We start from the raw sequence: 12,538 nt of genomic DNA on the forward strand, positions 1-12,538 counted from the left end.
AGGGAAAAGTGAAGTCAGAGGAAGATTTTCATTTGTTTTCAGGGTGGAAGAAATATTCTTTATATGGTGATGGGAATGGTTCAGTATATAGGCAAAAACTGATGAGATGAGAGCAAAAGGGAGGAACTACCAGTGTGATAGCCACGAGCATGAAAGAGGTGACTGAATATGGGGGATTGGCTTTAAATAGGAACACAGACAATTCAACTGTAATATCAGGAAAGACAACAGAGAATATGGGAATAGCTGGGAGATAGGTAGATAGGTCTGTAAGTTCTCATCTAATGGCTTCAATTACCTCCACGAAGTAGGAAGTCAAATCTAATCTCAGTACTTAGGCTTGTATCCATTCTGTAGCAACTGACATTGTTCGCTACTTTCTCTTTTAATAGTCCCTCAACTTTTAGCTTCTGCAACACAGCAAGTTCCTGACATCTCTCTTCTCCAATTCCTTTGAAGTCTTCTTTATCTTCCTACTCCTTAAATGCTGACACACAAGATCTTGTCTTCAACTCTCTTCTCCCTATTTATCACTCACCCCTTCAGTGATTGTGGACATTACTAGTGTTCACTCCAACTGGTTCTCATCTTTTCTGGGCACCCAAACTGTACTTTCCAGGCCCCTTTCAGTGGGCAAGGCGATGTGACTACTTCTGGCCAATGGGCTGTGAGCATGAGTGACACTTCCAGCATGAAGCATTTAATTAACAGGGTACAACCCTCCACTTTCTTTGTTCCCCTTGCAGTCATGATTGATAAGTTTTCATGTTCCGGTGGTGCAACTACAATATAACAGAGGTTCTGAAAGCCTGGAATGATGAGTTGCCACATGAAAGACACTGGCCTGGAGAGTCACCCAACACAAAAAATCTTGGCTTATGAAAACTTTCCTTGTGTTCAGGCACTGTGATTTGGGGGTTATCCCACCATAACTAGCCTAGTTGAATGGTAGAGTGATCTAATTGAGTGGTTCTCAAAACATTGAGGCTTAAGACTCCTTTAACTCGTAAAATTACTGAGGACCCTAAAGAGCTTTTGTTTATGAGGGTCCTATCTATACTTACCTGTTTTTAAATTATAATTGAGAAATTTAAAATACTTATTTGCTAATGCTTTTAAAAATAATAAATCCATTATACATAAACACAAATAATATATTTTATGGAAAATATTTTAATTTAGTGAAATGAGTGGCATTGTTTCACATTTTTGTAATCTCTCATTTTGTAAATCTCTTTAATGCCTGTCTTAATAAAAGACAGATTCTCATGTTTGCTCTCGTATGTTGTTTTGCTCAAAGTATATAGAGAAAATTAGGCCTTATACAGATATATAGTTAGAAAAGGAAGTATTTTAATAGGCTTTTCAGATAATTGTGAATATTATTTTCAAAATGGCACCCAAAATAGAGAGCAGCTTCTGAGATGTTAGGTGCAATGTGTAACCTGAAATCATGATAATGAACTTTACAGACTCTGTTACACTAAGTTACATTGGTCTATCTTATGCCGTGAATGGATCTTTAACCCATGCCTGATTTTATAACATACATTGGTCATTTGGAAAATAATGGCTTGCTCAGTTTTGTAGATCTCCTAAATGTGGACACATTTCATTGTATTATAACACCATCAATATCCTCAGAAGAGTTTTAAAAGTTTTGGGAAGCTATCAAGCTCACAGCCACATACACAAGTTTCTAAAATTCTAATTTTTTCTTTGAAAGCTCTATTTTTACAATTACAACATACACTGTTGGTTGCTTTCCTTGAAAAAATAGGCTGAGTTCATTTTTGGGGAATTGTCTGCCACATACTCAAATTTGAATAACCACAGTATGTCTGTCTGCCAGTCACTCTTGAAGATAAAAATTGTGTTCCATGAAAAACATCTGCTAGTTCAGACTGTAACTCAATCAGACAAGGGCTCTTCCTCAAGAATGAGACTGTATATCAATATGCAGCAAGACAGGACATTTAAATTATACTCCAGCATTCCTTTCTTGGACTATTTCATTTCTACCCATTATACTATTTGCATACTTGCCTCACGGCCTTTGTGAGCTCTCTGACTGTAGACCCCATGTCCTTTTCTTCCTTGTATTCTCCACAGTGTACGGTAGTCACCGTTACTGAATGAATAAATATCCTATCTTCCCAAATAGACTGTAAGGACATTGAGAACAGAAACTCTGTGTTATTCTTCTTTGAATCACCAGCACCTAAGACAGGGTCTTGGGCACAACAGAGTACAACTGTGGTTGTTTATGATAATCAAGTTTATTATGTATATTATATCGAGATGGCCGGTAACGATCTCAGTAATAATTACTCTTTATCATTTTTCTTTCAATACCTACTGTAGAGGAGCAGCTTCATAAGTCAGGTTTGAAGATTGGCAGGAAGAAACCAAACACACGTACACACACACGAAAGAGAAATTAATTGGAACAAGGTGGTCACACAGAGCAGGGCTGGATATAGTATGTTGGTGTGTGGTTTCCGCCTCCATGGGGTGTGCTGGTGACACTGAACTCTGCATAGATAAATCAGAAGAAAGTCACTATCCATTTATTGTCAGCTTTATATCACCATTCTGGAAAAATTATGCTCACAATCTATTTGCTTTCATTACAATGAATGTTTACAACCACTCGGATCATCTAGTTCTAGAAACCAACAGTATCAACAAAGCCATCCTCAACCTGGGAGAAAAGCAGAATCAGCGCCCATGTGTCACTGAAAAAATCTTCATGTCTCCAGCTTCCCAAGGTCCCAGAAAACCCACCTCCCTTCAAGAAGTCAACAAAAAATATCTGCTTTTAGAATTAAACATGTAGGCGAGAAATGTATATGTGATCATTTTTAGCTTGAAGGAGGAGGCTGGGATGTAGTTTAAATTCCATGAACACCACGATAGGGAGAGTTGGCTCTTTTCCACGTTCAGGACAGCAATTAATTAAAGAATCAAGTTTTTGTTAATATTGCTTTTGAGCCCACAAATGTCATCAGTTTTCCCTCTATTCTGAGAATCATAGACTTAAATATAGTCCAATTACAAGTGGCAAATTTTTCTTACACTTTAGTCAATTGAGTTACATATTTATACGTTTGTTATACTCAAAAGTGTCTTCAGGATGATTATGAAAGGCACATCAAACTATCCTTAAAAAACAGCTACCACGAGTTATCATATTATGCTACTTCCAGGAAGAATATATTCTGATATTGAATGCTTTTTTTTCTTTCTAAAAGACAACTGTCACCTTTTGCATTCTTTTTTTTTTATAATACCCTTATTGTGGTATATAATTCATATGCCGTAAAATTCCCCCTTAGAACGTGTATAATTCAGTGGGTTTTGGTAAATTTACAGAATTTTGCATCATCACCACTAATTTTAGGACATTTTTATCAATTCATAAAGAAAGTCTTCTATGCATTAGGAGTCACGCCCTACCCCCCTCCCTCCTCTAGACCCTGGCAACCACCGATCTACTTTCTGTCTCTATGGATTTGCCTATTTTGGATATTCCATATAAAAGAGTTTATACAATTTGTGGCCCTTTGTGTCTGTCTTCTTTCACTTACCATAAGGTTTCCAAGATTTATCCATGCTGTAGCATGTTTCAATCCTTCAGTTCTTTTTTATGGCCCAAAACTATTTGATTGTAGAGAAAGACCACATTTTGTTTATCCATTCATCAGCTAATGGATATTTAGGTGTCTCCACTTTTTGACTATTACGAATAATGCGTCCATGGACATTGTGTACACGTTTTTATGTGGACACGTTTTTAATTCCTTTGGGATAGATCTATGAGTCGATCGAGAAACACTTTAAGGATTACATTAGTGCAAAATGAGAATAAGTTCAAAGAATTTTTTTCACAGGTTTTTCAAGCCCCCAAGACTAAAGGGACATTAGGAAAGAACATTAGTTCCTGAATAACAACAGAGAGAAAATCAGAATAATAGACAATAGAGAAATACTTACCTTTTCCTTGCTGTAATTTAAGTAAATTTTAATATTATACAATTTCTTGAAAACAAATTTAAAGACACTAAGAAAACAATTATAAATCTGTCTTGCTCTTTCTAGATATACATTTTTAGGTTCTTTTAGAATAGAAAATATTAGTGTTTAACAAGGAAACTTTTGGTTTATGATTTCAATATTGTATCTACTGTGTTGTGTACATACCCAAATTAAAGATTCTAAACTATATTTCAAAGACTCTAAGTCATCTCAAATGAAGAGTATTACAGAGCCTAAAGTAGTTTAAGAACAGAGATACAGGGCTTCCCTGGTGGCGCAGTGGTTGAGAGTCCGCCTGCCGATGCAGGAGACACGGGTTCGTGCCCCGGTCCGGGAAGATCCCACATGCCACGGAGCGGCTGGGCCCGTGAGCCATGGCCGCTGGGCCCGCGCATCCGGAGCCTGTGCTCCGCAACAGGAGAGGCCACAACAGTGAGAGGCCCGCGTACCGCAAACAAACAAACAAACAAAAGAACAGAGATACAGGGACTTCCCTGGTGTCACAGTGGTTGGGAATCCTTCTGCCAGTGTGGGGGACGTGGGTTTGATCCCTGGTCCGGGAAGATCCCACATGCCACGGAGCAACTGGGCCCGTGTGCCACAACTACTGAGCCTGTACTCTAGAGCCTGCATGCCACAACTACTGAAGCCTGCACACCTAGAGCCTGTGCTCTGCAACAAGAGAAGCCACCTCAGTAAGAAGCCTGTGCACCGCAACAGAGTAGCCCCCGCTCGCCACATCTAACGCAGCCAAAATAAATTAATTAAAAAAAGAAAGAACAGAGATACAGAGATACACTACATAAAACTGGAGAAAGAGTTTCTTCTTGAAATAAAAGGCCAGCATCTTGAATGCTGGCAGACAACTTGCTACTTTCATCTGAGGATAAAAGAACTAATATCTCATTTGAGAAAATTATGGCTAAAAATACTTTCTTTATTCTTAATGTAAGGACAGCACATTGAGAGCTAAAATAATCAGGCAGGACTTCAGTTTGTAAAAGAAATGGTCAAATTCTTTGAGTTTTCCTAAATACTTTTAAACCCAGACTTACAGTAAATTACAGAGTTGGGACACAAAATAACATCCCCAACATGGTGGACATTTCTCTTCTACAGTCTAGCTGAATCTATTTGCAGTATCCATTTGGTACTGATTTCCCTGTTTCAAAGAATAAAAGTGGTAAATGAAATTGCAAAGCTCACATCTAGGGTTCTAGAAAAAAATAACAGCCATTATATGATGGCTGTTATTTTTTTAAAGCCTGGTTCTGCTTGAAGAACTACTTTAATAGGAATGAAAGAAGCATGCTTTCCCAGCAATTATGTAATCTGCCTGGTTATACTGGCATAAGTATTCTATATAAAGACAGAATCTTTGGAAAAAAGAAAAGAGACCAATGTTTTGTGCAACCTATGGCTTTTAGTTTTATTATAAACACACAAAGTACATGAAAAATATCCATTATTTCTTTTTAGCTCTCTGTCTGCTTATTATTTCCAGATGCTTTAAATAGGGTAGAAAAAGCAAAACAAAACAAATTCCATCCACTACACTGAAGGTTGACATTTCAGTGTTTCACTTGTAAAGAGTCAATAGTAAAGTCATAACTATAAAAAGAAGGAAAACAATTATCACTTAAGTGCTTCCTTAGTTCCTGAATTATTTTTCCACAAAGAAATGGTAAATATGAGCCATATATTACTGCAGAGAAGAGTTACTTTTTTCTTTTCATAAACTTTTTCGCTTCTTTCAAAAGCCCTTCCATATCTTCCTTTTCTAGGTCTTCCTTGCCCGGTTCCCAGTCGGAATCTTCATCTGTTGGCTCATATTCTTCTCCCTCATCATCTGTAACGCTGTCATGCACGCTGTACTCACTGGGTTGGCCAACACTGTCATCTTCATCTGAAATGTGTCTCACTGAAAAACAGTTTAGTACATGACAAATCAATTGCCACTCAACCTGGGATTAGAAACATCTAACTGTAAAATATCCTTTTCTGCCAAGAAGAATTAATTTTACTTAATACAAAGCTAACTACTACAAATTTCTAGAAAGGGGGCTAAAGCTCTCATTTGTTATAATTCTAACTTTTTTTTTTAACATTTGCTTAATTCTAACATTTCCTACCATGAGGCTCCCAAGACTAAAATGTCCTCTGAGATTCATAATGGTTCCTTAATAATATCATAATCATATTCATGCTATGCTACCTTCCACTGTGGTAGAATGTATTTTTGTCCCAGTAATTCACTGTCGCTCCCTGTGATGTGATTCTATTTACCCACCCCCACTGACATCAGACTTGGCCAAAGAAAAGTGAGTGGAAGTAACAGCTTCCATGGAGAAGCTTTAGGGGCCTTTCTGTGGTTCTGCTATTGCCATTTCCCCTCTGCTAGGAGAACAGTGTGTCCCAGATAGAGGCTGATCCTTCAGCCTAGAGTTAGGATGAGAACACACATGAGACAGAGCCACAGCCAACATGTAGCTACATGCATGTAACATGAAGGAGAAATACACCTATTTATCGTTGTAAGGCACTAAAATTTGAGGACTGTTTGTTATCGCTGCAAACCTAGCACAATCTGATGGACACACCAGGGTTGTGACCAAATGAGGAAATGTAAGCTTACATACTTTGGAAAATTTAGCTCATACTTCAATAGGACTAGGATTACTATGGTAACAGCCATTAGACTTTATAGATTTCTAAATAACATTATAATAGTAGAATTACAATTCTAGAATTCTTCTGTCTCAAAACTCATGTCTTCCCTCATCCCACTCTGTTTTATTTTCTTTCCACAGTGAGAAACAGAGTTGGTTTAAAACAAGGCAGTGAGAGATGTGGAGCATTTAAGAAACAGGTAGGAAGATTCTATCTGGAAATCTTCTGAATGGCAGAGGACAATCCCTGTGATGCAGAGCAAATGTACAGGTTAAAAATGTTTGTACTTTTGTATATGCTTTAGCTAACTTCTTCCTAAAATGTTCATATGTGATAGATATAACGTAAATGAAAGTTAAGAAATTTGATGGGGAAAAATTTTGATGGGGGAATGATGACAAAGGAAGTAATTTATCTGTCTTCTTAACTTCCATAGCCCAGACAATTATATTTTTCTTAATAATCACTACTCATTCCAAGAGGATTTGAGATAGCTTATAACAGTAATAATGAGACAATAAAAATACAAATAAAAGTAGAAACTAAGAACAAAGAAAGCAGAATATAAGTATGTCAGCCTCAATTTTTAACATAATTCATATAAATTGAGCATCAAATTTCTCCCGGAGTTTCTTGGTAGCCAAAGCTAAAAAGGCTACATAATAATTCGCACAATTCTCATTAGCATAAGAAGCACACCAGTTCCTTAAGGGAAGTCTGGCATTATATTTATTTTTGTACACTTCTTATCTCCTGTAAGCATCCTGAGGGCATGTTCTATGTCTAACTAATCTCGACTCCCCATATAACTTTTACGATAGAATACAATTAAAAGCACATTTAGAGGGCAGTCTGCAGATGGGGAAGGGAGTGAGGAGGGAAGAGCAGCAGTATTTCTGTTCTTGTCCACTTTACTCTTGGAAGTATCTCGTATATATAACTAATGACATCTCAATAAAGAGTTTCCTTTCAAATTCTGAAATTATCTTAGCAGATTTATAAGAAAAAAATATATAAACCCGAAACAACGTCAGGTTCTCCTACTTTACTGGCTGTTCCTTCTCCATTTCCTTTGCTGTATCTTCCTCATCTTTCCAACCACTGAATTTTGGAGTGCCCAAATTTCAGGTTGGGACCTCTTTTCTGACATACTCCTTAGATGATCCCACCTAGTTATATACCCTAAATTCCCGAATTTGTTATACCTTAAGCTCTGACCATTGCCTAAATTCCAGACTCATTTATCTCACTGCCTGTGCATTATCTCTACTTGGTAACTAACAGAAATCTGAAACGCAACATTTCCAGAACAAAACTCTTGAGGTACTTCACCCAAATCTGGTCATTCTCTTATCAGTCCTGAATGTATGACTCCTCCAACTTTCTAAACTTCCAGCTGCTTTGGCAAGAAACCTTGGAGTCACCCTTGAATATCCCCTGTAATATTTAATATGTCAAAAGACCCTATTGGCTGTACTGTCAAAATACATCCACCACTTCTCACATCACTCCAATACCCTGGTCCCTATACCACCATTTTCTTCCTGGTCTAATCCAATATCGTCCTAACTGGGTTCCCTACTTCCACTCTTATCTGTTCTCCACAAAGAAGCCAGAAAACCTTCCTATAGCTTTTTATCTCACTCTAAATAAGATCTGAAGTCCTCATTTGTAGCTCTTGGCCTCCAATACCCTACAAAACTGGCTCACTTCTGGCTTTTCTGATCTCATCTACCATTCTTCAATTACACTTCGTTCCAATCCTACCCTCTCTTCGTTGCTCCTTGAATAGTCCAAGCAGGATCATCTCCAGGGCTTTTGAAGCACCATTCCCATTGCCTGGCATACTCCTCCCTCAGAGAATCACCTGCTTGCTCTCTCCTTCAGGCCTCTGCTCCGATGTCAAATTAACAGAGTCCTTCTTTTACTGTCCTATCTGAAATGGGACCTGCCCCCCATCCCCATGCACACCCTTGCCATTCTGTCCTCTTACAAAGCTTTATTTTTCTTCTTAGCAATTATCACTACATGACATCATATAATTGTTAACATGCGCACTGTCCACTTTCGTGAAATACTACAAAAGCAAGGCTTCGTCTCTATTGTATCCTCAGCTCCTACAACAGTGCCTAACACGTATAAGGTACTTTATATACATATATTTGTTAAATATATGAACGAACAAATGAACTATTTGCGAATCAACTGCTGAACACCTTTAGTTTACAGAAACCCTTCTTATTTCAACCTACACTTTTAATCATGAGCCTGCATGTCAACACAATGTATTACATTAAAGACTTTTATTTAAACCCTGCTAATTGAAGGAGCTTTAAGCCTCAATGAACGCTGGAAATCTTTAGCAACTTACTGGGTAGGCTCATTTGTTCAAGCGATAAGGATGTATTAATCAGAAGACTTACACTTGTTTCATCAAAAATTTGTTTTTCTCTATCAAATCATCATTACACTTGATGTTTACATAAACATCACATTCATGTTCTTTTAACAGGAAGTTCAGAATCTGAAAAAACCATAGGTAACAGAACTCAATGTAGCTGGTAGTCAAATTCCAGAACGGGTACTTTGTGCTTCAAGTGAAAGCACCTGACGAGCCAAAGTCATGAGAAGGGCAAGTCAGTGCCGGAACTCAGCTCTGTGTCCTTTGTTAGTGGTCCCAGGTCGACATTTCAGGATTTTGAATGCTGACGTCCTTGTGGAATCAATTAAATGGGCCCTCCTGTAGCAAATTCTGTAGTAGTGGCTTTATTTTTGTTTTTTTGTTTTTTTTGCGGTATGTGGGCCTCTCACTGTTGTGGCCTCTCCTGTCACGGAGCACAGGCTCAGCGGCCATGGCTCACGGGCCCAGCCGCTCCGCGGCATGTGGGGTCTTCCCGGACTGGGGCACGAACCCGTGTCCCCTGCATCGGCAGGCGGACTCTCAACCACTGTGCCACCAGGGAAGCCCTGTAGTAGTGACTTTAAATATTCCACAATACAAATGCCATCTAGGTGGGAGGGTTTTTTTTTTTTTAAGTGCTGAAGGTATTTTTAGAGAAATAAGTTTCTGCCTTTCAGTGTAACTGGGCCATAGAGATAACGAAACTTTCCTCACTTGGAAAATGCTCTGAATCAGCTCACCTGTTGATCTGAATTATTTCATGATTTCCTGAATCGTGGGAATAATCTCAGGAGGTATGGTTCTGAAATAAATATGACTAGCACCTAACCTGTCTTTACCATAACAATTAATAAGTTTTTATGCAAAGGGAATTCAGAGAAACCAAGAAAAAACACCCATGCAAGTATTTTCTGAGCAAGCTGAAGCATGGTATCTGAATATCTGGATTTAAAGTGATGAAGCCAGTAAAGTTCATATAAACCCTCCCTGCTTGCTACACAAAAATTTCAAAGAAAGCCTCTCAGACAAGGAAGCTTGTTGGTTAGAAAATCAGACAACTCAGTCATGGGAGTCACATCATAGAAGATCCCAAGCCAAGACCCCAAAGCTGTACACAGAACACTACGGTTAGTGAAAAGCTTACTGAAGTACAAAAATAACAGGAGAGGGAGTAGTAACTGTTTAATATTTTTAATCAATAGCAAAAAAATAATTTTTGTAGTTTTATTTTTTGTAGTTGTGATTTCCAATAGATTTCCAAAGAATTAAATAGCGTAATACTGTTTCTGAAAAAATAAGAGCCTACATTTAGCATTTTCTTACATTGCAGCTACCTTATTTGAAATATAATTGTTGAGCATGTCTAAGAAATCAGAAGTGAGCTTGTTTCTTCCAAATCAAGGTGAGCTTGGAAGGAATAATTTTTCCTCTATCTTCACATAAGTCACTTTTAAGTTTTTAGCTGCTAGTTTTTGCTGTTTTTATGTGGTGTTCCATTCCCCTCACCCAACAAGAAGTCTCTTTAAAAAATAGCATGGTTTAAGAAAAAGAGATAGACTGGGAGGGTAGAAGCATAAAGATCTGCGTCATGAAGCCCATGACAATGAACAAGGGATTTAATGGAATTTATCTTTTCATCTGTGAATCAAAGGATGTTCATTAAATGACCTCAAAGATCCTTTCCAACTCCAAAGTTCTAATTTTAAGGACAAAACAGGAATTTTCATTTTCTCTACAGGAGTATGAAATGCAGAGACAGGCTGACAGCTTGACTACTTGAAAGCAGCACAAGAGAAATAAGCTGTCACTTTTTAAAAAAAACTGATGGGTAACACTGCTCTACCATAATAATGAAAAATAACAACCTCTAGAAAAAGTAACAAACTCTTTAACATATTTGAAACAACATGCTATTAACTATTTGGTATTAGGATATGGTAATTTCTGACTTTTCTATTTATGCAGAGGAATTTATAATAACAGAATGACAACTCTGAAGTTTGTAGCCAATATTTCCTGTACAATTTAAAATTTCACCATCAAAGTCTTATCCCAAGAACCAAGTCTGCAGAGCTACTGAAGAGTATACTGTGTCAAATACATGCTGGAAGATTTTTACATGGAGAAAAAAATCTTTCCAAATCGCTGATTTTCTCCAAATAGTTTTCTGGTAATAGGCAATAATAAGACAGATGTCTCATTACAGCTTAACATCAATAATTCTTCACGTTTTATTTTCCTTTCTTTTCCAGTATATCTTAGGACTAGTTAGGATATTAATTTTCATTTAAGTGAAAAAATACTTTAGCCCAGCATCTCTAAAGATGAAAGCTTACTACATACTATAAGAATAAACATTTTTAAAAGCCTCATTTTACTACTAAAGACCAAGCTACTAGTTGGGTATTCATATTTTAACTTCGGGAAAGCAGTTTGTGCAGGTCTGATCCACTTTATTACACATTAAGTTTAGTTCTTTTTTAAAACACCACTGCATTAGCCTTTTATATGTTCCAAAATCTCTCAGGTTTCCCCACAGTAAGCAGCAGTTTACAGAATCTCATTTAAGTTTCACCAACCTTTCTTAATAGCTTTCTTTCTAGATCTTTTAATTTCTACTTCTGGAAAGAAAAAAGTCTCCATAAGCACATGTGTGCATACAACTGTAGAACTAGAGAAATATGAAAATAGCTATCAGTAGGACATTCTAGATTTTGAGCCATGAATGGTACTGATCACCTAGAATCATGACTATCACATAATAATCAAAGCCAGAAAGAATGACTCCAATAATCAGGTAATAAAATGCTGATGATAATTTCTTTCAAATGCTGTCAACAAGTAAGGTAGCTAAGAAAGTTTAAAATAAAACTTTCCTGGCATTGACTACTCTTGTATTCAATACGTTGTGCTAAAACTGCAGCACTATGAAAAAGTGTGGAAAGTTAGTGAAATTTTAAACCAATTAGATATATAAGAAGCTTAACAGATGATACCAGTCTAACCTACAAAAATTGGAATACACTGCATAAACTGTTACATGTGCGGAAGAACTTTACAAACTGAAGTGTTTTAGGAGTGCTACAAATCAGAAATTAAATAAGAATTTCATGTAGTTATTCTGTATTATAAAATTCTATAGTATTTGGTATATAGTATATGGGTCTATATTGACTTTTACTGTTTATTATGTATTTATGATACCCCCACCTCAAATTTAACATGTGTTAAAAAAAAAAACCCCACAAACTACCTATTTCTTCCTCCTGATCTCTATTATCATCTCCAGCCTCCTGATAATCTGTACTTTAATTTTCAGTCATTCCTATTTCCTTTACCTCATCCCACCCCCCACACCACAACCAATCAGTTGGCAAATCCTATTGACTCTTCCTTCAAAATCTCACTTGTATCCAATCCTATCTTCCT

The 12,538-nt window shown here is 37.1% G+C and overlaps 1 protein-coding gene across 1 annotated transcript in view; it reads right to left on the bottom strand.

The window, feature by feature from the left end:
* Positions 1 to 5,756: 5,756 nt before the first annotated feature.
* APLF (aprataxin and PNKP like factor) overlaps positions 5,757 to 12,538 on the bottom strand; it is a 96,978-nt gene continuing 90,196 nt past the window's right edge. Inside the window, exon 10 of the mRNA XM_007464085.1 lies at positions 5,757 to 5,959. Coding sequence (XP_007464147.1) covers positions 5,757 to 5,959 — 203 coding nt within the window. The remainder of the gene's footprint in view (positions 5,960 to 12,538) is intronic.

Source organism: Lipotes vexillifer, unplaced genomic scaffold, assembly GCF_000442215.2.
Source record: "Lipotes vexillifer unplaced genomic scaffold, Lipotes_vexillifer_v1.1 scaffold311, whole genome shotgun sequence".
NCBI lineage: Eukaryota > Metazoa > Chordata > Mammalia > Artiodactyla > Lipotidae > Lipotes > Lipotes vexillifer.